We start from the raw sequence: 24,763 nt of genomic DNA on the forward strand, positions 1-24,763 counted from the left end.
ACACGTAACACACACATCACCACTGCACCGGAGCTGATAACAGCACCTACCTCGGCCTTTCAGCTCTTCCTGTGAGGTGGCACAGAGCGTCCTGCTTTTCTCATCCTTCTGGCTATCCATATCTAGCACGAGACAAAAGCGCGTTCAGTAACATCACCTGCAAAAGCCTTTGCGGAAAAAGGGCATGCCTCACCCTCCCATGAGGCAAAAATTAAGGCAAGCATCCTCCTACAGCAGGCACCGGCCGCCCGAGCCCTGCTTCGACCGACATGAGGCGATTTTTAATCATTTTTTCACGCCAGGGCAGCCACCGCGAAGGCGGCCGGCGCCTGACGGGGCCGCGGACGAGGCTGAGGCGCGCGGGCGCCGCCATTTCGTGGTGCCCGCCCGCCGCCGCCTCACGGAGCCCGCCCCGGCCCCGCACTTACCGGGGGCGGCCGCAGCGCTGCCCCGGGCCCCTCGGCACCTCGGCTGCCGACCCGGAAGGGTTACAGCGGCGACCCGGAGGTAGGAGGCGGTGGCTCCCAGCCCTTCCCGGCCCTCCCCGGCCCGGCACCGCCTCCCGGCCCGGCGCTGAGCCACGCCATGCCCGGCCCGGTCCCGCCGGCGGGCTGCATGCAGCGCACCCGGCTCGGAAAAGCCCTAGGGCGTAGAAAAAAGACACTCAAATAGTTACAAACGGTCAATAAATACATTAAAACATACCGTGTGTCCACGTAGAAATATCATACGCTCTTCCGTTACTTACTCCGCACAGTATTATTGAAAAGGTTTTTGTCTTTTTTTCCACACAACATCAAAAATTCTTCCCGAACACTCACACACCATTGTTTCTTTTCTTTATTGGGAATGGAATGAAATTTAAAATCCAGTGTACAAGTAGTAAAAATCGCTGAAAATCTTAAAACGTACAACTCTCAGCCACTGTAACAAAACGATCCGGTTTAAATAAGGTCGTCTTTAAAAAAATCGATTTTCTCAACTAATTCGTTATAAAACAGGCAGTATTTCAAAAGGGGTGCTTACATCACCCAGGATGAATTGTTTGTGCTTCAGAATTTTAACAGGAATATTCATGACAAACAACAAAACCTACTGTAAGTAGAGAGATTGCAGTATGAACTTTCTACGACCAAACATGCTCTCAAGCTGTGTCCAGCAACACACCAAACACGTATCCACATCACTACACCATCACCAATTCTAACAGCTAGGAATGGAGTTTTAATAATACTTAGCTCTTCTCATGCTCAAAATTCTTCACAAACATTTAAACGGTCCTAACACTGCTGCAAGTATTATTATCCCCATTTTACGCTCGGGGTGGTGGAGGCAGAGGGGACTGGTAACTCGCCCAGACACAGACCGCATCCCTTCCCTCTTGCTCCAGTTCTCCATGTTGTCATTTCTTTAATTTTACACTTCATGTACTGGAGAGTCCTAGGATATGCAGCTGGCACGGTTCCATCTGTGGTTATTAGGCAAGCTGTACCACTTTGGAAGTTACATGACAAATATGAAAGTAACAATCAATGTGAAGTCCACATCAGAGGCTCAGGATTGATGTCCTAGAATGCCACAACATCTTAAAAACAAGCTTACTCATTCTGTAACAAAGTGTTAAGGACATAAGGACTAGTTCTCTCTGCTGTATGGACAAAAAGGACTGTAAAAGTCAGTCATGGTGGTAAAAAAAATAATAAAATTTGGTCTTCGTCATCTGTCTGGGAACATTGAAAACCCCAACAGTGGCCCAGCATGTACTGACATTGTACAACAGAAAGAGCATCTAAATGAAAACAAAGTTTCCAGATGCGCTACCTTACTAGGACATACAAATAACTAAGGTTTTTCCTCCCCTACCCTTCAAATTTGAAAATTCATGAGTCTGAATTACGTCTTAGAAACTGTGTGGAAAAGTAAATGCCTAGCAATGAGCTTCCAGGTATAAAATATGGTATTTTGCCTTCATCTTACTGACAATCCCCAATCGCATTATTTCAGTCGATATTAACATTCTGCACAGAAAAGGCATTTCTGATTTTGCCACATTTGCCCTCTTGAATTTTCTACCTTATACCTTGCAGTCTGTGCCCCATTTTGATTTTTATCCTGCCTAGTTTAGTCTTACTCTAAACACAGCGTGATTTCATATTATCCCTTTCAAAAGCTTCAGCTTTGCTCTGCCACTGGACTGCAGGAGCAATGGATAACATTTCAATGCTTTATTACCTGATCTGTAAGAGATGAGGGACACAAAATTCTGTCACTTCTAACAGCAAAATGACCGAGTGTGCAAAATGACATCCCTCTTACAAGCACCTAAAAGGCTACAAAAAGGCACATAAATACTTCATTATTTATTGTTTCGTGCCTGATCTTGGCATTTTTAGTGTGTCTCCAATAAATGACATACAATGCACACGCTCCCTTGCAATATGGCAGGAACTTGGGATAAAAATGAAGATCTTCAGAAGTGCTTCACAGCTAGCAGTTATTGCTCAGCAGCTCTCTCTCCTTTCAACAAATGCTAGGGGTGCACTACCACCTGTGAGAACCGTGTTCCTACAGCAACCTCACTCCCAAGCCTCATTCCCTAATCCATTTCCCCCTTCATTCCCAAACATCTAAATTTCTAGAAGAGGGGAACGATGCATGTTATGTGGGCTTTTTCCCTAACAGATATTCAAAGCTATTCCTGCCTTCTGTAGAGCTGGTAGGCCAGAAAGCATCTCTTTTGCACAGCTGAAGAAGCAAAAAAGAGAAATTTGTTCTCCCTTGGCAGTACAGCCAAAAGGTGGCAGGCTGGCTGAGTACCTCACTTATGGCCATGTCCTGAGAGGTGAGAAGCACATACGGCTTCTTTTGACTTCAGGTGGGGACTGTGGATGTTGATCACCAATGGAAATCAGTCCCAAGGCACTAGGCAGGAATGGAAAAGACATTAACAAAGCTGTTGTGACCTCCTATATAGCTGAAATATCAGGCTAGAAAAGTAAGAGGCATTGGCATCTTCCTTTGGGCTTCCTTGAAGGAAAATGGCAACAAAAAAGGAATGCAAGATCCCTGACAAATGTCTGGCTGAAGCCATTTCTCACTGCTTCAAAAATCCAGGAGATTAAGGGATCATGATACATTGATTCAAATGAGCTAATGTCAAAATGTTTCCATTTCAGACAAGTGCAATGCACTTGCACATTGTGTGAGAGTGACAGGAGCCCACAGGCCTGCTTGGGCTCCGCAGAGTTTACAGGATGATTTTCGTCTCAGAACACCGGTTTTGTGATGTGAGCCAAGCATTCACACCCAGCCGGCACTAAGACAGGTCAAAGCACCGGACTGAATGCATGTTCACATCACACTGGATTTACAGCTGCCTTGAAACTGCAGCCCTGAAAAAAGGTTAAAAAAGGGAAGGCTGACGCTTTGGCAATTCATTATCTGTTACATAGTCCAAAAGCCTCAAAACATATCAGTAGCTCGACTAGTGGCAATTCACTATTGCATGACTGGTAGTCACAAAGAAAGCATTTCTTAATAATTAAAGCAGTCATATTGATTGGGTGCTTTTTTCACAATTCCTCCAGATCAGTTAAATCCACAACTACTTTTAAGAACAGCGTGTCATCTTTAACATAGGTATTCTTTGTGTTCTCCAGAACCGTGTGCGGCACAAAGCGCGGGCATCCAGAGGCAATATTCATTTCTCCATCCGGCCTTTTGAAGCTGCTGCTGTTGGGGTCAGCTCTAAAGTTTTCCACAATGTGATTTTTTTTCCCACTTTGGTCCAACAGCATAAGCGTAACTTTTTGCTTGAAAGGCCAAGGCAACAATGAGTCAAACTCGCCTCTCATGACTACAAAGTAAAGCGAGACGTGGGTTCCCTTGCCTGAGCCATCCCCATTCAGATATGCTCTCGCACATAACCTGTACCCACAGCGGCTGGTGTAAAAAGGCTGGCTGAATATAGAGAGCACACGGCCTTCCACTGCTTCTTTTTTCTTCATCTTATAGTCTGTGATTTTCCAAATTAATTTCCCACTGTAGCACGTGCCTTCCAAAAGCTTAAATCGTTCTTCATTTTTATTGAGCTGTGCTTTGTGAATATTGATTTGGAGATCATGTTTGCTGGATTGGCCTTCCAAAACAACTGGAAAAAAAAGAAATATTCAGTAAAATAAGACAGTCGGAACACTGGATACAAAGAGTGACCAGACTGGAGCTGACAGTATGTAAGAACAATACTGAGCAGAGACTGTTAACTAATGCTAGCAGCACTGTGTCTGTTGACTTTTTAAAATTATTTTTATTATTGTAATTGCAGCAGGTAATTGAACAAGGTAAAACACGACTGCAAGCCAGATTTAATGTCTGACAACAGACACTACCACTGCTCACATCACAGTGCCTCAGGAATTCAGGAGCTGGGCCCTGCGGTGACACCGTGGAGTAGGGGAAGGTGGGAGGATGGAGCACACACTACCACGGGTTGGTCTTAGAAAGCAAGAATAAGCAAGTTATTTCTGGCTAAGAGCCACAGCTGACTGTCTGCAGTACCAGAGCCTTTACTTAGCCACCACAACATCAGCAAAAATCCCAAACCCACACAGAAAAGAGACAGAAGTCCCAACATACCTAAGCGCTGATCGTATGACTCCATAAGGGCAATCTTCTGTTTTACATTTTCAATTGTGTCAAACAGGGGTCGCAAGTCTAGTTTACTTTGCTGCTGGTTTGCCATCTGTATTAGCTGTTTCACCTGCGATTCCAGACGTGCAGATTTATCCAGGTGACTGGCAAGAGCCTTCCCAGTTAATGCCATTGGAAGAGGGTGGGAAGTAGAGACAAGAGACGTGCATAAAATCAGCCATTCCATTTGAAACAGAGAAATCTTTAACATGTCAGCAATACCAGCTACAATGTGCAATCAATAGTCTGCTGCCTTAGGAACGTATCCAAATGTTCCCTCTCTCAGCGTTTGCTGACTGAGAAACCATCCCTCATTCAGATCCATTCTCACTACAGTACTTCATTCAACTCCTTATTCGAATTTACACCTTCCTATTTCCTATGATCTAGCCATGGGGATTTATTCAGTGTTTTTGCCGAGATAGATATTCAGACTTCTTTATTGGTTAAAAGGAGAAGACAATACTGTACTGTAAAAAACAACAGCAACGGCAACAAACCAAGAAGGGCTTGTGAAATGTCTGGGAAGCAGCATTTGTTACTGTCTTGCTATTAATGACAACGGGATAAACGTATTTCAGGATGCAAGAAAGCAATCAGCCAAAAAGGTAAAATCACTGTCTCACCTGCGTGCTTACCATCAAGTTGCTATTTTTACCAAACAGTTGTGTAAACTGTCTGAATTCTTTCTCACACTTTTTAACAGCCTCTGCTAGCTGCTGGATTTTAATCTCTTTAGATTCCAGGCTCTTGTACAGGTCAGATATCTACAAACAGAAAAATACAGAGTAAAAACTCCAGGCACAACAAAACACCCAATGATTGCATTAAAACACATGTGATATACAGGAAAAAAGAAGAAAGGTTTATAATGCAAGGTCTCTAGCTGAGCTAGATAATTCAAATTTATGGATGAGTTCTGGCAAGTACGGAACATCCCTGCATCTTAAACCTGCCCAGCTGCTGCCCAGCTTACAAAGCAAGATTTTTAAGCCACTGTGTTAATGTGGATTGAGGCAGGAGGCCCTGCACTGCTCTGTACTTCCTCTACAGAAGGGACAGCTTGAGCGTCTAAGGGCTCCTGTTCAAAGCAATTTGACTGGTCTCTGAAACCTTAAAATGCTCTATCTGCAAACCTTGAGGCAACTGTAAGAAGAGGCTGAAAGCAAATGAGGTGAGCAATGGCAATGAGCCTCCCATTGTGCCTGCCAGAGAATACACGTGCCTGAGCACAAAGAGGTTTCCATCTAATTGCCTGACTTCACTAGAAGAGCTTATTCTGACTTCTGAGGTGTGCAAAGACAATAAAAACAGTCTTTTAAAGTATACTTGAACTAAAACAGGCAACAAATGCAAAATCTCGTATCGTCCTCCAAGCAGCCAAGGACTGTTGAAGAATGCTCATTAAATAAGAGTTACCTGTTCTTCCAATCTAGAGTTCTTGTCCAAAATCTGCAGCATGTGTTCCCTCAGGGCACCATTTTCATGTTCAGCAAGTTTCCCTCTTTTAACCTTAGTGAGGCAGAGGGAGAAGTGAAAGAATAAAATAATCAGATGCACAGATTTGTGAAGCTGGTGGGTAAAAATATATTGATGCAAGCACTTAAAACATCCCCTCTGTGACTTCGGAAGTCAGGGAATGGCAGTACTGGTTCTATGTGGTAGCATCTTAGGCAGTACTAGAAACGATTGTGAAAGAACAAAAAATGGTTATTTTGATTAATTATTCTGATTGGTTTGGGAGACAAATTCCAGTCCCAATACAAGCAAAATTTACAGAACAGTACCTTTATAAGACAGCCATACTGCTTATACGGGCAGTCTACTTCAGTCTCGGGACACACAGTGTGATGCTTTTCAATCTGCACATAATAACAAAAAGACTCGTAATAAAATAAATATTAAATTACTTATTGCACTGATAAAATCTGAATACTTGCATAAAGGGTGAGTAAAGGCCAATATCATGACTGATCACGTAAAGAGGAAAATGAATATTCAGACAATAAGCAAGCTTGGTACTCTCCCATACTGCTAAATACCAGAGCTTTGCCATGACCAAATTCCTCATTTGTCAGGTGGGCCACATATCACTTACAGGACCAAACAAAGAAAATACTTGGAGTGATGAAGATTTATTGGTGCAAGCCAATGCTTGCGTCTCTGATGCAAGTTTCAGTTTTCATGGTAGTGTGCAATTTGCTGAATCACAGTATGTGGAAGAACTACCAGTACCTCCTTTTTCAGAATGATTTGTGAGCAGTTTTGGACACAAGGCACGGGATAATCAGGACAGTCATCTTTCTCATGATTCTAGGGAAAAAGAAAAGCAACACAACAGTTTGCATTTTTGTAAAGTAGTATACATAAGGGAAGCTATTAATTTGACATGCAAAAAGTAATCATAAACATGCATGTACAAGCCCCATATCACATTGCTGTTCCTAAGAGAGCAACAATAATTGGTATCATTTAAAGAAGATTTATTATGCTTTCTCCTTCAGCTACTCAGCCAAATTTTGCTTCACGAGTTGTAAAACCCCACTGCAGTGCTAGAAACTTTTTACACAGAGCTATTAGGAGGTAAAACATTTGCTATGGAGTCCAGGGAATGTTTTATAACCTTACCTTTATGTTAATTAACATCACATATTTATTACAGTACTGACACATTTCTTCTCGAAATTTACAGTGCTGACTCAAGTGATCTTTCAGATCTTTCCGAAGGATTTGATCACAACATCCATCGTTGGTGCACTGCAGGCTTTCAAACAAACACTGCTGAAGATGCTCCTATGACACATAACAACAAATTAAAGCCCAGCGTATTTCACTGTATCTCCAGTTGTCCAGCAGACACATAGAAATATTTGGCAGTCTGGCAACAAATAAAAGTCCATGCACTCCTTCCCAGTGTGAACTTAAAACTAAAGTGAAATTTAGTCCTGTATTTGATTTCTACTTTTCATTCAAAAAGATCAAAGTGGCCAGTACATCTTGGGAAGTTTTTCTGAATCAACTATCACACTGTGCCTAAGTGTGCAGAAATTATGTATAGACACTGTGGATATACTAAAGCTATCTCAGAGCTCACTCCTCAGATAGCTGGAGCTGCGAGGCTTACTGTCATGGCTCTGGGATTGCCCTGGCCTCAGGCCCTGCTCAGCAGCATGGCAGAGGGGGTACGCTGAGCATCAATCCGCTAATCTCTTTTGTGTCACTCTTCCTGATGCTGCATCACACTGCACAGACATTCTGATGTGAGTTATCCTTGCTATTTTTATCATATTTAAATTCCCACATTATTAGTTTCTCACTATTGCATAGAATTTGACTCACGGTGATCCTCCTGAACTTGCAAAATGATAGATGCATTCACAGCAACATAAAGCAAATGGTTCTTATTAAACCAACCAGGCAAAACTGGAATAAGCTTACAGCCATAACATTTTAAGCGTAGCTATACACTGTGAGTAACAAATATCAAGTGATAGTCTATGCACTTAAACCACATTTCTATAAAAACTCTGAAATCTGAAGACAATCACTGCAATTTATCTTATAATACACAAAATTTGCATGAAAATCAAAGGCTTCAAAATTTGATGGAGCAAACTCACCTGATATCGCCCCAGGATTATTTTTGAATTGCAGTCAGGAAAGTTTTTGCAGAACACATGCAAGTTCAGAACTTCTCTTTTACAACAGTTGTCTCTGAATACCTGTAAAGGAGTTAAACCAGTCTTCATATATAGTTATATGGGATGTTATAAAAATATAAAAAGCAAATCTTGGTAACAGATAAAAGTCCATGTCAAAAAAAACAACTGTAACAAAGCTTTTAAGTGCCCAAGTGTAGACTCCATAATTGTGAGTATGGATCTTGACAATTCTTATTAAAAATACTATAAAAACACAAACTAAAACTTATACTGTGAATTTTCTAGCAGACATAGCATTTTTTCCCCATGCATTTATTCCACAGGTGCTAATCCACCTCTCAGCCTGCAGCATTAGTAGCTCAGGAGCTACAAAACCAGTGCCTGAATGCCGAAGTGGGCAGAACTACATGCCCCGAAGACCAAGTCAGCTGTGTGTACTGCAGAGCACCTTTGGGATAGCAATGATGTTCAGACACCCCACGTATAGGCTCTGAGAAACAGCACTGTTCCCAGTTGTGTAAGCAGAAGCAAAGTAAGCTCCCAGAGCAAACTTCCAGTCTTGATTAGAGATAAATCTACCTATACGGAGCATTATACAGCTGCTCTGACTTCTGCTAATGTCATTAAGATTTCCACAGGGTAGAAGATAGCAAGTGAAAAGCAACTATCATATGGACAGTCACAATTTCGTCTGAGGAGTAAGAGAGAGAGAGAGGGGAAGGAAACATTTGATTTCACTGGGAAATTCATTTTGTCAGGATCAAGCATGTAGCATACTTTCAAGCTTTGGCAAATAAATAAGAACAAATGCATCCACTACAAATATTCAGTTGGTTGCAAAATAAGTAATATGAACTTGTCTTTTCTTCCAAGAAGTTATCAAAACGCAAATTAAGTCTGTTGGGTTAATTAGATATTACAGAAATAATCAAGGCAGCAAATTAGAACCAAGTCAAAAATCAAAGGCAATTAAATAAACAAGATTCCCAAGCAAGTTTGGGGATAAAAAAAGTAAGTCAATAAACTCTCACTATAAAATATAAAACTCCACTATAAAAAACATCCAAAGACTAGAGAAGATTTAAACGCTGTGAACCTATTTGACAGTTTACTGGAATACAGAGGACAGAAGTGAAATAAGTTCAAAACACAAGGTGTAAAATGAAGCTTTAGCTGTACATCCCGATTTCCTTTCTGAGAGAAAAGTGGAGTCACCATCCCTGGAAGTCTTCAAAAGACGTTTAGATGTAGAGCTTAGGGATATGGTTTAGTGGGGACTGTTAGTGTTAGGTTAGAGGTTGGACTCGATGATCTTGAGGTCTCTTCCAACCTAGAAATTCTGTGATTCTGTGTGATTCTGTGAGAACATCAGTGAACATACAATTGCACTCAGCACTGTTTCATATGACAAAAACTACTCTTCCCCTAAGGATTAAAAGACTCAGATCCATCTCGTTCTCGTCTGTCTTGCTTTTCCATGCAGATGGTCACTGCTGAAGCAACTGCAACTACAGCCACTTACCTCGTGCATTTTTATTGTTTCTTTGTCGACAGGACAGGTGGGTACTGCATTCAATTCTCTAGATTACAAGAAAAGTTACATTAAGCCACAGAAAATTTCATTTATTTTACAAAATGAGGCTATACCACAATCTGCCTGGCAGAAGTCAATACTAGATATGTAAGTGGCAAGGCAGAATATTCTCAGAATGTGAATGGCTGAATTTCGATACGGCAAAGGGTGAAAGGGAGGATTTCCCTCCATTTTTATGACGCCTTTTAAATGGTCAGCCATACCTTGAAGTGTGAATTTAAGTATCTCTTATTGCAAGGTTTCATTCCGTCTATTGACACATTTCTTACAAAGCATCACAAAAGATGCTTTATACCAAAGCAATACTTAGTTTGTGAAATCACTAATGTTCTAGTTTGTTAAACTATCCAAAAAATACACAACCAGTCCTGCTAATTTACTAGCTGCAGAGCAGAATGCTAAACCAGGCATACCTTCAATGTTCAAAAAAGCATTTGGGCTTTTGCACAAGTGCCAGGTAGTACAGAATACAAGAGAAAACAGTCTTGCTACATGGATTGGTACTAGAAGAAGGTGGTCACCTAACAAGTAAGGATGAGGAAAAGGCAGAAGCGTTTAACATCTTTTTTGCCTCATAATATAATAGCAATGAGAGATCTTGGGCAGCTTGGACTTTAGAGTTGGAGGATCATGACTGGGGGATCAGTGACTTTCCATCTGTGGTCACAAAACTGTAAGGCAAGAGCTGTATCATAACTCCCTGGGGCCTGACAGGATTTGCTTCCGAGAGCTGCAGGAATTAGTGGACGCTACAGCTGGAGCCCCCTCAACAATTTACCAAAGGTGGGGGCAGCCTGGGGAGGTCCCTGCTGACTGGCAGCCAGCACTACACCTGTCTGCAAACTGGGCATGAGAGAAGGCCCAGGAAACCACAGAGCTGCCAGTGCAGGCCACAGGCTGTCAGGTCTGGGGAAGAGGAAGCTGAGGGGCGGCCTCGCTGCTCTCTGCAGTTTCCCGAGGTGGGGAAGCACAGAGGGAGGTGTTGGGCTCTGCTCCTGGGAATCGATGGCAGGATGCATGGGAATGGCATGGAGCTGGGCAAAGGCAGGCCAGACTGGGCAAGAGGAAACATTTATTTACCCTCAGGGCGGTCAGACACTGGGACAAGCTTCCTAGAGAGGTGGTTGATGCCCCACGCCTGCCAGTGCTCAAGAGACAGCGAGGCAATGCCCTCAGTAACATGCTTTAATTTTTGGGCAGCCCTGAGGTGGCCAGGCACTTGGACTTGGTGGTCTTTGAAGGTCCCTTCCAACTGAACTATTCTACTCTATTCTAAAAATCAATGCAAGAAATACAAAATCCAATCTAGCTTGCCCCAGTTCTCTTTAAAGAAGTGATATGGAAGCAAATGAAAGCAATATTAATCTAACCACCAGTACCAACCAATAATGTGCAATAATGCAAAAAAAAAAATCACCTGAATAGTACGATAATAGAAAGGCAGACCTAGATGTTGTCTCTCTCAATAATGTTTAAGTTTACATCAAAAGCTTCCTTATGCTGACTTTCATGTAGTTACCAAAGCAATCCTATATTCCTTACCAGCACCATGTAAGGTCATTAGAGATAGCTTTAAAAAGCTGAGTGTGCAGTCATTAAATTCAACAGTTTCCACTGACTCCTACATATTATCAGATGATTACTATAATTATGGCTTTTACTGTTGATTTATGAAAGGTGCTGACTTCTGTTCAGAACAGGAGGATGGGGAGCATGTAGATACAGAAGGAGTCTGTACTAACCGCAGGGTAAGAATGCACTGCTGGCAAAATCGGTGACCACATCCTGTCTGGTGGGGATTGTGAAGGACTAGGTGGCAGTAGGCACACTTGTACCGGTCCTCTAAGGTTTCCACAAATTTGTAGTCAGCATCAGGTTCGAAGTCCAGAGAAACAGCACTGGCAGAGTTCTGGCGTGTGAAGATGCCTGAGAGACCAGCGAATTCGTCACAGGCCATGGAAGCTGCACAGAAAAACCACACACAGGAAGAATCCTGTCAAATGCTCACAGTTGGTCACATCACCTCAGCTACAGCTTACAGCGGACTGCAACCCGTCTGCAGGTTTCCATTTGCAGAAAGGTCCAACAGATTTCAGAGGGGAATGGGGCATCGACTACAGAAGAACAGCATAAAGCTCAGAGGACCACAAGATAACATTTACATGACAAGCACTAAAACACATTTTATAAGAAGCTTCACAATCTGAAAACTATTCCCCAGAACAAAGTCAAAATAATCCTTAATTCCTTAATCTTTTTGCAGCAGCTGATAGTCTCAAAAAATTAAACAGTCAGAGCTGCAGTCGGGGAAAGCAGAGGCCAAGTCGTGACCTTAAGGTTTGCCAGGAAAGTCTACACTTAACCACTTAACATAAAGCCCTCCCACATGGTATTCCGAATTCACTGCACTGGTGCAAGCAGAAGACAGCTTTGTGATTCGTGGCAAGGAACATACAAAAAAAAAAAAAAAAAAAAAAGGGAGCAAGTAGATTTTACCTTCAGTTTAGGTGTTACAGCAGTCAAAGCCTCTTAACTTGACATCTTTCTTTTTCCAGTTGATCACTCATAGCAGTAGACTATACTCTTATTTTTTCAAAAATTTACTTAATTATGTGCAAGTTCTTGGCTATTTTAATCCTGCCTGCAAGATGTGATGGAAAAAAAAAAAGTAAGATTGCAATCAGAAATGTGACAGAAGTTTTTCACTCAATTTATAAAAGCTCATGGCAGATGAATGCTATGTTAGTTTTCTAAAGGAAAAACCAGCAACATTTGTTTCCAGTCCTAATAGTCACAAACCTTAATGCTTGCCCTGGTCCTTCAATCTCGCAGTACTTTTTTGCAAGCAGCCCGAGACCTAGAGCTGCTCAGGTCTTCATTTCTTGCAGCTCTGCATTCAGAAGACATTTATACTCACAGGATGTGTACAAACACGCAGTGCCTGCCACAACCACCTCCTCTTAAGTAAAAAACGTAACTCAAGAGTTTGCTCTTCGGCTCGTGTTTCTGTACCTCATTCCTGACAGCACAAAACTCACTCTGAACAGGCGTTATGATGAGGCAATTAAAACACTTACGGTCCATCTAAAGCACTGCCTGTAGGGTTATAGCGATGCAGAAGCTTTTTATTTGTGTGAACTCTGAGGCACCCTGCGACAGAGCTTTGGCTCTCAGGACGCTTCATGGGGAGGTGCTCGATTTTGTGGCCGCACTTCAGCAGGCTGCTTCCCTGCGGGCACATCACCCTCCCTGTCAGTCACCCGAGTCACTTTTACTGGCAGCAGCACCTCCCCGAGAGGTCTGACTCAGCTCCTGCAAGGTCACAGAGGGTGCATGCTGCTTTAGCGGGGAAGCAGAGCTGGCACATCACCATCAGCAACCCCACAGCTGGCATGAGGCAGCACACCAAGCGCTGATGCACTGGCACGCCACGTTCGGCTGTGGGCTGCTGGCCTTAGAAAGCAGCGATGAGTGCAGTGCAGCATGGAGCTCAAACATCTCCTGGGGCTCAGAAAGCAATGTGCATTTTCTTTGCTGCTTCGAAATACCACTCTGGGAAGGAGATCCTGCAGGCAGAGAGCCGTGTCTCCTCGTAGGCTCCGTGGGGTGCCCACCCACCAGCCTGCAGGACAGGAGGTCAGGGTTGTCAGTCAGCACTGATCATGTTGCCTGACCCTTCCTCATCTTGAAAACAGGGTTTCCATTCCTCTGGTGCTTAATAAGGAGCGATTTGATTTTCCTCATGCCCAGCAGGGACCTGAAGGAGCAGCATAAAGGGCTTACCAGCCTCACGCCTCAGCCCAGTGACAGGGGCCTCCATGGCAGGTGAGCAATGGCCGCAGTGACCTGTGCAGCATGAGCCATCTGCAGGCAAATCTGCTATGAACCCACTGCTCAGAGGGACCCCGAAAACATATTTCCCTCCTCTTGACTACAAATGCCCCTTCCTGTTCAAGGAACACCCAATTTCTCCAGTCCTATCACACTCCAGGCCTTGCATTGTCCAGTGTTATGGACTTAGCAAGTTGATGCTGCACTGTGTAAAAAGCATACCAAAAAAAACCACGCCACAATTATCAACTTTTGCCTTTAAGGGTCTGCCCCAAGACCCATCCACACCCTGACAACTCAGGACATTTACCGTCACCGCCAGCTGTTTTATGACTGCTGTAGGGTTGGTGGCCATTTTTGTGAGGAAAGAGGCCACAGGACATATTTTTGTGAGGAAACAGGCCACATGGGACATTTTTGTGAGGAAACAGGCCATGCAGGGCACTTTTGTGTGAAAATGGGCCATACGACATGCATTGGCTCCACTAAGGACCCCAGGGCAGCCTCAGCCCCTTGATGGCCCAGCATCTTCCTGCCATTTCCTAGCACAATCCTTCAGCCCTGGGTCAGCTCTTCCACAGGGCTGGGACTGAGCAATGTTGGGCATACCTCAGAAAAGGGGCACCTTTTGCCATATACCAAAGCCAGGCCCACTGGACTAGGTGAGCCCTGAGGAAGGCTGAGGTGACGCCTGGGTGACAGACCCGCCACCAGCCAACGCTCAGTGTGAGGTGTCCCCACCGCCACCACAGCGGCTCCGGGCTGTCTGTAGAAGCCCTTCTTCCCCTCCCAGCCCGCGCCTGTTCTCTTTGAGATGAAACCAGTGGGAAACCATCGGGGGAAAAAGCACATTTTGCGCGTGTGCGCCCGCCGCTGGTTGACTGAATCAGCTTCCTGCTTGCGCCAGTGCCCGGCCCACGCTGGAGCTGAGGTGTGCTTTCACTTCTGCCTGCTCACAGCCGCGAACAAAGCAAAAGCATTGCTTCTTTGCATATGTGGCGAGTTTTTCTAGTGTGTGTGTGAAGTGCAGTATCGTTTGAAAATACACGGCGCTGGCAGGCCCGTGCTACGTGGCGATGCTCTTGCAGCAGCCACGCACCACAAAGCTGCAGAGAGATTTTCATTGCGACCCCAGTGCAAAAGCACCCCCAGAAATTAAACAATCTATAGGCACTGAAAACCTACATGTCAAAGTTGGATCTCTATACGACAAAATGATCAGAATTAGCTTTGACCCCATGTTAGAGAAGCGGTTTGAATCACTTAGGCCCAAGTCCTGTGAAGAGGTACCAAAGGGTGGGAGCTGAATGGCAGCACAGCACAAAGCTGATGAACAATTCACAAACAGATCAATTCACAAATGCCCCCATGTCATTTCAGCACCCCAGCCCTACCTACACCAACAGCACAATACGTAAAACGCTTCTGGAACAACTTTTATGTGTAACTGTGTTGCACATGGATGCTTTAATCTCAGTGGAAATAATCCAAGATGGAGAAATTTCATAACACAAATGCAAGTTCTTAACTGGGGGCTATCCAGTTTTAACTACCACCACACCAGATGAAGGCCAAACATTTCTGGAAAAATGGTCCACACTTGGCATATCTTGCTGTTCAGAAATGGAGTAAGACATGCAGAACAAAGGAAGAAAAATCAACATGGGCATGACTTCCTATCATATGGTCATTATATTAACATTTCTAAACCCACATTAAAGCAGTTCCCCTCAGCAGTGATGCTGCCTGTCCACGTCACCAGCAGTCAGAAAGGAGAAGACACAGCATGCAGTACTGATATTGAACTGTCACTGAGAGATTAACATTTTTTTAGCCAGGTACCTACTGCACACAGAGAAAAACGCCCCTATAATGCGGTAGTTCTTTTTTAAGAAAGTATGTTTTTCCTGTTTTCTCTCACGTGAGAGTAAGTTCCCAAGAGAGGTTATCGCATTGCCACTCGAGCTACGTGCACATCAGCCCCTGCAGCTAGCTGTTGTACTGAAACATCCAGACTTGTAGACCCAAGGCACAGGCACCAAGTGCTACCAGGCCTTGTAGACAGAGAAGGGCAAGTATGTGAATTGTTATCACAGGTTTGGTCATCAAGCTTGGACAAGAAAACAGGATGCTTGGTCCTGCTGCCTAGCAAGTAAGAGGTGCTACCAGCTGAGAGCACAGTCTCAGCTGGGTTCACTGTTTGAGGGAGGATAATGCTCAGCTCTGCTCCAGGGTTGGGGCATTGCTTAGTAAAAAACACCGCGATCGCTTCCTTACCTAACACGCTTCCATGAAATACATGTAATAGGGCATGAAAAAATGTTATACACCTGTATTCCTACACTCCAGCTCTGGTTTGGCTCTATTCCTTTGCCCCAAGATGCTTGCTAGGGACAGGTCTTAGAGGATGCCCTGTCCCTCCCTCTGAAGATTATCCACCAAGTTTCGTAAAAATCAATACACGTTAGAGTTCATCAATTCACTTACATGGACAATTCACAAATAGATCAATTCACTTCACTGGGAGCTGACAAAGAAATGATAGAGGGGAACGTACCTTGCATTAACATGACACTCTCCAAGCTGCCTTATAAACTAGCTAGATTAGCTGCCTCCTGAACTTTTGAATTAAAATACACCAACTTATATAATTTACTAGTAATAGAAGGCTTCTCCACAAAAAACAATCCATTTTGGGGACAACAAAGATATGCCCCGACTCTTGACATACACATCTGAACAGGTAGCAGTCTGCTAAAGGACTACCATTAATGTCCACTCACATTTAGAATACTTACTGGTTGAAGGCACAGCAGATTATATTGAACCACAGAAAGAAAAGCAGATGATGCCGCCTGACATCACTGCTGGATCATCCTTGTCCCTCCTAGCCCAGGAAGAGTTACAGTGTCTTGACCGCTGACAACAAAACCCGCTTGCAGAGTCCCTGCAGGGAGAAGGAGCCTGGCTGCACCACTTGTGGCCTCAGCCCCGAGGTCATGGAGGAAAAGGATCCAGCACAGACTCACCACCGATAAGCAGGGCTCACTCCTTCACCTGGCAGCCAATCAACCCCAAAAGCTATCCTGCTATTGTCCTAATTGCTGAAAAATCACAGTGCAGTGACCAACTGGTATCCACAAAAGAGTACTTCCAACAGCAATCATTTCCTATCGGATACGTGCCTGTGGCCCCACAGAGCACGTTGCTGCAGAGGGCAGCAGAATCAAATTTGATTTCATTTGTATATAGGCAATATTATCCCATTCAAATCCCAGTATTACCTTATTCTAAAAGTACAATAAAAGTTTACTAAGCAAGCATCAATTTGCTAATCTCCAAAGGCACACTTTCACCAAGTGGAGTAAGGCAGTACAGTTTCCTTAAGCATTACAGTAAATCCCAAAGCATTACAAAAAAAAAAAAAAAAAAAAAAAAGAGAGAGAGAAACGTGACTTCATTATTTTTAAGCCATAGATTACAACAGAGATAACACTTTAAAAATTAAAAATACACTCATACAACTAACAAACCGTATCGGGTGCTGAGGTAGCTTTGATTTTACAGCCAGCTTGCTTATTTGCTACATCTGCTATTTTCCCTGGACTTCCTAATCACTCATTAATTTTATATCACCAATAAATCTCTCTACATCTAACCAGCACAGTATTATGTTACAGTAATATGGACTTTTGTCTTAAAATAATCGCATTCACAGCTGGAAATTCATTTTCTTCCTAACACTGCTGGAGGTCGCATTCAGGAGTCATTAAAAAGAAGAAGAAATCAATGAAACTACCCTATAACCTAGATATTAAAGCTAAAAAGAACACAACACACTTTTTTCCCCCCCCCCAGTGGCTGCATTTCAAGCCAGTAAACCCTGATGGTCCTCAAGAAAATACTGTACAGGTTGTTCTCCATCAGACCACTGTGCCCCAGAACTGAGCAATTCCTTCATTCGACACTCACTTCTGCATCAACACATGGATGTTTTACCGTCCTCCCGAGCACCAGCAGAAATTCATGCAGGAAGGCAGGCAGCGAGCCTCACCGCTCTTACAGCCCGGCACTCGGCGCGGCAGTGCCGGTGTGGCGCCGTTCCTGAGATCTTTCAGACTCTGAAGCCTTCTCCTAAGGCACCCACGCAGCACCCACACATCCCCCTGCAACAGCTAGTACCCGAGGAGCCACTTAAGGACGACAAAAGGTTATAACTGTACTAAATTCCTGCCCTCATTAACAAGAAGAGGTTTGGTAGGACTGTACCTGGTAACTGTAGCTGATCCTCAATGGGGAGAAAATGAGAGAGAGAGAGACAGAGAGAGAGCGCGCACGAGTCTGAGCTTTGTGGTTAGAAGAACAGTACGAGCATTTTAAAACAGCAAGGGAGTGGAAATCCCCTGGTGTAGCTTTGAAAAGATCACGGCTAAAACTGTTTCAGAGGTGCTAGGACAGAAGCAAGCCATTGAAAAGTATTTTCCCTTGCAGCATCGATGTAGCGACTGCAGAATTCACTATCTGGAGAAGCATAAGGTTACCAAGAACTTTTCTCAGTTTTTGTCCGAGATACAGAGGAGTCTTCACAATGATAGCATCACTTTCATAAAAGCAGTGAGTGATGTGACAAAAGGAAAAACAAATAGTCAGCAGGAAGCACTTCAGGATGCAAGGACCAGCCCTGCAAATCCCTACACAGGCAGCCCTTGTGGGCACAGGTGGATCCGCTTGCTGCAGGAAGCTGAGGAAACTGCACCGCCTCGAACACGGCGCTATTCACAGGAACTTACACTCAAGGCTGCATGGACATTTTACATTTAAACTCAATTTTCCAACTGAGATAAAACCTATTTTATGAAAATAAATGTTTATATTTGGATTTGCAATAACTAAAGCAGCCATGCATCCTAGTTATTTCATAGCCTGAAGTGCCTCCACAGACTGTGTACGTCACCCTCCTTTCCCCCGACCAAGCCACACTTCCCCTCCCGTAGGTTCCACCTCCAGCCCCTCCGCCGGCTTTCTGGTCTCTTCTTTTAATTTATTTGGTATGTTAACAAAGGAAGCCATCAGCTTGAGTACTGGGCCTTGGCTTGGTCAGTTAGATAAGCCCCTAACTAAGCAAAGTAATAACAGTTACTTGCCCCGCGAAGTACCTTATTTTCTCTAAAAGCAAAACATTTGAGCTCTCCTGCTGTTTAAAATACGGGTATTCCAAAGAAAGCTTCCTTTCTGTCTCATAGCAAATGCCACACATACTCTCTTTACCCTTTTCCCTTTAGTTAAGCTTGCTCCCAGAGTGTTTCTAACCTGGTTCAATCACTATCTCCCCTCCCAGGCAGCATTTCAGCTTACCACATCTTCCTGAACCTTCCCTGAAGCCCTGGAACAGCTGCGTCATCGCTGAGGTCAATACAACGCTGGCAAAGTGAAAGGCATCTACTTGAACGCATGCTGCTTCTTCATGTGATCGATTAAACTGCTCCGAGACGCATTTCGAGGCATAGCCTGAGCCCACTTCTGTGTTTAAGCTCTATAAAGCAGAAGGTGCTTTATGCAAGGATCATTTCATCCTTGCAACGTCCTTAGGATGTGCCTTGGTCAAGCTGCTGGCCCGGCACAGCCTCTGCAGGCTGAGACCAGGAGAGGGAAATGGCTCTCACGGGGATTGTCCTTGAAGCAGGCAGCTCTGGAGGAAGCACCTGTCCCGCCGGGGCCGTCGGGAGGCAGCGCTGGAGGGAGCCTAACGCAGTGAGCGCAGCTCCAGGAAGCGCCATCTGCTTCTGGGAAGCTTTGGGGAAAGCCCCAAATGGAGAAGTTGAGTAGGAGCAGGATCTTCATTTTAAACAACCTCACTCTGCAGATGAGTAGCAGGCGATGGGCCAGGCTTGTTCATGGGCACCCCTCGATTTCCTCTAGCTAAGTGCAGTGCTGAGGACTGACCAAGGCAGGGGGAACCAGCAAGGAGCATCAGCACGGGATGACAGTAAGTGAAAAGACAGAAGGGAAGAGCACTTAGGAATGAGGGGAAAGAAACAAAGATGTGGGAACAACATAAACAAGCAAAAAGTACTGAAATGAGGTAACATTTAAGGGATGGAGAGCAAGACAATGAGCTTTTTGTTTTTTTCTTAAAGTGCATCAAAACCAAAGCAAAATCCTCACTTTTCCTAACAAATAGTAGGCTGCCACATGTTTTGCATGACTAGGCCCAAGAAGCTTTTAACGTTAGCTCTCCTTCCCCGCCACCAGGCACACACCGCTCAGCCGCAGCAGCCATCAGTGCCTATTCAAGGCACAGGAGGCTTGTTTTAATTCTCCGAGCACACAAGCATCTGACTTGGTCTTGACGAGTGACTTAATCAGCACGTACACAGAAATCTGAATAAACTCATGTGGTGGTTTAGCTACCCAAATTACTAGGACAAAATCAAATTCTGCTAAGTTCTCCAGGACACAGGAGATTTTGGCAGGCCACCCACTTCTTAAATGCTCACTAGTTCCGGGGGTTAAAGACTTCTTTCACCCCAGCTGCAGGAGTTCACAAACCCAGTGGATTTTGCTCAAATACATGCATGCATCTGATGACATACAGATATACATTTCTTAGCCACAGTCCTCACTGATAGGGAAATCACGAACGTCAGACACCGAATGGCAGCAGTGACCCCGTGAACTTGCTCTTGGGGAAGTGATGACAGTGGAGATTGCCACTGTTGTCTTTTCTTAAAAACAAAAAAGGGGAAAGGACACGTTCTTAAGAAGTCCTGATAAGATCAAACATGACACGCCAGAGGTTTGCACAGGTGGAGATGGGGAGATGCTCTCGCACAGCCCGTTATCAGGTGAGCTGCCATGTCAGGATGCTAACATGCTCAGGGTGGCACCCAGCCCTGTTCTTGCTGTTGGCACCACTTTTAGCTTTATTATATACATCATATAATTATAATATATATATATATGTTTTAGCTTTATTATATATATTATATATTTAGCTTTATTTTGCTGAACAGCATCGCTGCGTTTTTAGTGACCTTAAGGCGTGCCTCATGCATTGCCAAGGTCAACGTTGGTAATTCCTCAGGGAACAACTGCCCTGACACAAGGTTTAACGTCAATGACAAAGAAACAGACAAGTTTTCTACACAGATAGTGCCCAGTAGCCTTGCATAATGTCTGCCACTGAATATGTGATCCGGTGACCACTGATACCTGCTGCCTCTAGGACAACGCTGAGAAATGAAACCTGTGATTTTGCTTTCACATTTAGTAAGGACCACGTTCCAGTTTCAAGTGCATGGATTCACTGTTGGCTTAGGGCAGAAACTGTGTGTCAGAAACTGATAACACAGCCTCTGAGCAGATGAGGCTGAAAACTGTACGGGCTCACCGACGATAAGACCTCAGAGCAACTATTTTGGGCAAAACTACTTTGCGGATTGCTCCTCTCCTTGAGGCTTGTTTCGTCACTAGGTGGCTTTGCGTAATAACAATAAATAGCTTTTGCATTTCAGTATTACCTTCCTCAAAATATGGACACAGCAGCATAGAGAACATGGTATGCAGATGTCAATACACTACAAACATAAGCTTGCTTTCAGAGTTCCCCCCACAAAGACAAATATGCTTATCTATAAAGCACTCTGGGCAGTCCCATATCAAAACCACTGTGGTTTAGGGTGCAGACAGTTTCTCACACACTTATTTATTTGTCGCAAGACTGAGCTGTGGAGACTATGGAAATTTTTGCTACGTTTTTATTAACAATATTCATGACTCAAGTTTCCTTACACTCATGAGCAGTGCGGTGCACCAGGCTGAAGAGGTTAGCCTCTTTCCTGGGCTGAGGGAAGAAGGTGGAACAACTGCATGTACAACCCAAACCAATGCAGATAAGAGTAGGATGACTAACGGTGCGAACATTAACTCTTCATGGTCACGAGCCACGAAACTTGGAAGGAAAGGGCCAGAAAGTAAAGCGAAGTTCTGACACCATCACTGCAGAGCAGGGCACAGACCCCGGGGGCATGGGGTGTGTTGGCGTGCTGCTCCTGGCAGGCCACTCAGCACTGCAGAGAATGGGATGCCTACACGGTGAAAGGAAATACCTCTATCACTGCATGTATCGTGAAGATTAAGAGCCCAACAAATTCATACAGACTCCCTGGAGTGCCAGAGAGAGAAATGCTCTCTCCATAGCCAACCATTTATTGAAGATAAATCACCTCTATCTCTTCATAATCAAAGGCTCTGAAAAAAAGAACTGACAAAGATAAAGGCCTGGGGTTAGCTTAAAGAAAGGACACAAATAAAGCCAGGGAGATCGAGCACCCAACACGTCTCTAGCTGCAGACTGAAGCAATTTTGCAGTTATCCAAACAGTATTGAGCACAAAACGAACAGTTCCTGCCCTGTCTGGAGCTGTGGATGCCTCATATCTGGAGGTGCTCAAGGCCAGGCTGGATGGGGCTTTGGGCAGCCTGGGCTGGTGGGAGGTGTCCCTGCCCACGGCAGGGGGTTGGAGCTGGGTGGGCTTTAAGGTCCCTTCCACCCAAACCACTCTGTGATTCTGTGACATGTCCTGGAGCTCCTGACCTGGACTGCAGCTCTCTGCGTTTGATGGCTACGCAAAAATTATGCTCCTGTCTTCAGGAGACTGTTTAGCAAGCACGTGGGTGAAATAATGAGCTGTCTGGCTTCTGTTCTTTGAACTTATTTGAAATTCCTTTTGTCAGTGTCTCCAACAACAGCTTCCTAGCCTTAAAATCCTGTTCTCTCCTGGATGTCATTTCTCATGCTCCCTAAACTCCGTAATTACTACTTCGGTGTATCTTCCCACGACCTACGCGGCGTCAGCGAGTGCCACAAGCTCTGCTTTCTTCCTTCCTGACTTGCCTTCTCTCCAGGCAGTTAACACCTCTTTAGCCAAAGCTTCCTGCCAGCTGCTCGCAGGCTCACCGTGCCGCTGCAGACCGCTGACCGTCTTCCTGCAGAAGCTCAACTCTGGGCCTCTCCTCCCGCATCTGTGCTGGGCACAATGGCCAGCTCGGACACAACCCACTGCCTTCCCCACAGGGCCCCTGCTGCCCAGTCCCTCGGTACCTGTGTTTGGCACAACCAGCCAGGATTACTCGTGGGTTCATAACCTTCTTCTGTCTACTTACACACATAAAAGCCCTGTCCATGCTCTCATCCTCCTCCTGCTTTCCAAATACCCGGTTCTCCTGTAGCGTGAACTGTACGTCTTATTTATCCATCCTGCATGACTCAGGGATCATTCTTCTAAGCCACAGCTACAACCACATCACCTCACACTTCTCCAGCGCACCAAAACCCCAGCTTTCAAAGCCTGTTCTCCTCTCCAGGCTCTCAAAGCCCGGCCTCCCTCCGCTTGCTCCATCACCACCTCTGGCTGGATGCTGCTTACTGTCGTATACCTGAGCCAGTGCGTAGAGGCAGGGGGTATATTTCGGAGGGATGCCAGCCATCTGCTCTCCCTCACATCTCCACCAAGCAGCCGCACACAGCAGCCTTCTGCTGAGCTGTGCAGAGCTGGAGGGCCCCGATGCGAGCTGCAGGCCCCCTGTGCTCACACACTGTGCTCCTGGCCCTGATGAGCGCTTCTCCCCGTGACAGCAGCGCACGATACGATAAAGCTGGCAGCGAAGGCAGCTCCTCCAGCAGCACCAGGCGCTGCGACTCGGGCGAGGGTAAAAGGCACCCACCAAGGCAGCGCAGCCGGCGGGGCTGACGCGAGGCGTGATGCGGGGCCAGGTGAGCACCAGGAGCTGTGCTCAGCACGGGAGCCGTGCCAGCTCGGCTGGGGCTGCCCTAAAACACCCGCTGCCAGCCCCCAGCAGGCCTGACCCCACACGCCCCGCTTATTTCCAGCATGCAGCCGGCCACCCCGCAATCCCCAGACACCCGCTACGAGGGCACCTGCCCCCAAATCCCCCCAAACCCCCCCCAAATCGCCCCCAAACCTCCCGGCCCCGCCGCACCTGCCCCGGAGCTCGCTGCCCGCCGGCCCCTCCCGTGGCTGTCGGTGCCGGTGCCGCCTCCGGGAGCCGCTTTCGCTTTCGGGGCGGCCGCGCCCCCAGCGCCCGATGGCGGGGGGACGGGGGGGGCTGCCAGGGCCTGAGCCCGGCCTGAGGCGGCGGCTGCTCGCCCGCCGAGACCCCCCCCCCGAGGCCGCCGCCAACGCCTCAGCTCGCTCCGGGCCCCCCCGGCAGGCTGGATGCTGGAAAAATACCATCCCAGCACGGGAACAAAAAAGCATAATGGATGGAAACCAATCAGGCTCCGTTGTCTCAAGTGTCTGAAGAGCATGCTCTAAATAATGGTAATAAAACATAGCTGCAGGAGGATTCTTCTAATGCTGTGAATGAGAGGGCTGGGGCTCCCCACTCACGTATGTCTGCCCATTGCTTTTATTTCCTGACTTCTGCAAAGGTACAGAGACCAGCGCTGCAACTGAAAACTTACCAAGAACTCCACCTTGCAAAACAGGAATTTTTCTTTTATGAATATCCTGATGAGTCTGGGCTCTTCCTCCCCGGGAAGTTCACTGAGACATCAGTCAGAACAACAGGCATTATATTTCTGCCATATATATATTATATAAATATATATTTATAAATATATATAAAGGTAAAGGAGTAGCTTCTTTGGAGGTGGGATCTTGTTCCCAAGACAGACATTTTCTATGCTCACAATCCTCAGCCTACTGCAAAATGTTTCAACTCCCCCAGAATGTAGCTTCGTGGTGACAGAGGGTCTGTGAAAAGGACCATCAGGTATCAGTGTACAGACCCTACTTCTGATTTACAGCTCTTGATACACAGTGAGCACAACACAAGACTTCTTTTCTATTAGGATACAGTCACGTTCCTGGAGCAGATTGTGATCCCTGAATCTCTGAGGCTACTTTTGTGATAGTCCTAAGGGAACCTCCCATGTCAGTAACATCAATGAGGATTTATTTTGC

At 45.4% G+C, this 24,763-nt stretch overlaps 1 protein-coding gene across 5 annotated transcripts; it reads right to left on the bottom strand.

Annotated features, from left to right (window-relative positions):
- Positions 1–47: 47 nt before the first annotated feature.
- TRAF5 (TNF receptor associated factor 5) lies at positions 48–23,979 on the bottom strand. 5 transcript variants are annotated; one of them, XM_038176525.2, is made up of 13 exons: positions 23,778–23,979; positions 12,442–12,586; positions 11,688–11,907; positions 9,874–9,931; positions 8,310–8,411; positions 7,318–7,482; positions 6,925–7,002; positions 6,477–6,551; positions 6,109–6,201; positions 5,328–5,456; positions 4,636–4,804; positions 429–4,150; positions 48–122 (listed from the first exon to the last, which is right to left on the bottom strand). In XM_038176525.2, exons 3-12 carry the CDS (start codon positions 11,900–11,902, stop codon positions 3,573–3,575), a joined length of 1,662 nt encoding a protein of 553 aa, XP_038032453.1. In that variant the 5' UTR covers positions 11,903–11,907; positions 12,442–12,586; positions 23,778–23,979; the 3' UTR covers positions 48–122; positions 429–3,572. The 5 variants fall into 5 exon arrangements, with proteins under 5 accessions (XP_038032453.1, XP_038032447.1, XP_038032449.1 ...); XM_038176519.2 differs by having other exon boundaries at positions 5,316–5,456; positions 23,778–23,975; XM_038176521.2 differs by lacking the exon at positions 23,778–23,979 and adding an exon at positions 19,132–19,333 and having other exon boundaries at positions 5,316–5,456.
- Positions 23,980–24,763: the final 784 nt, after the last annotated feature.

The sequence above is a fragment of the Anas platyrhynchos genome, chromosome 3 (assembly GCF_047663525.1).
Source record: "Anas platyrhynchos isolate ZD024472 breed Pekin duck chromosome 3, IASCAAS_PekinDuck_T2T, whole genome shotgun sequence".
Classification (NCBI taxonomy): domain Eukaryota; kingdom Metazoa; phylum Chordata; class Aves; order Anseriformes; family Anatidae; genus Anas; species Anas platyrhynchos.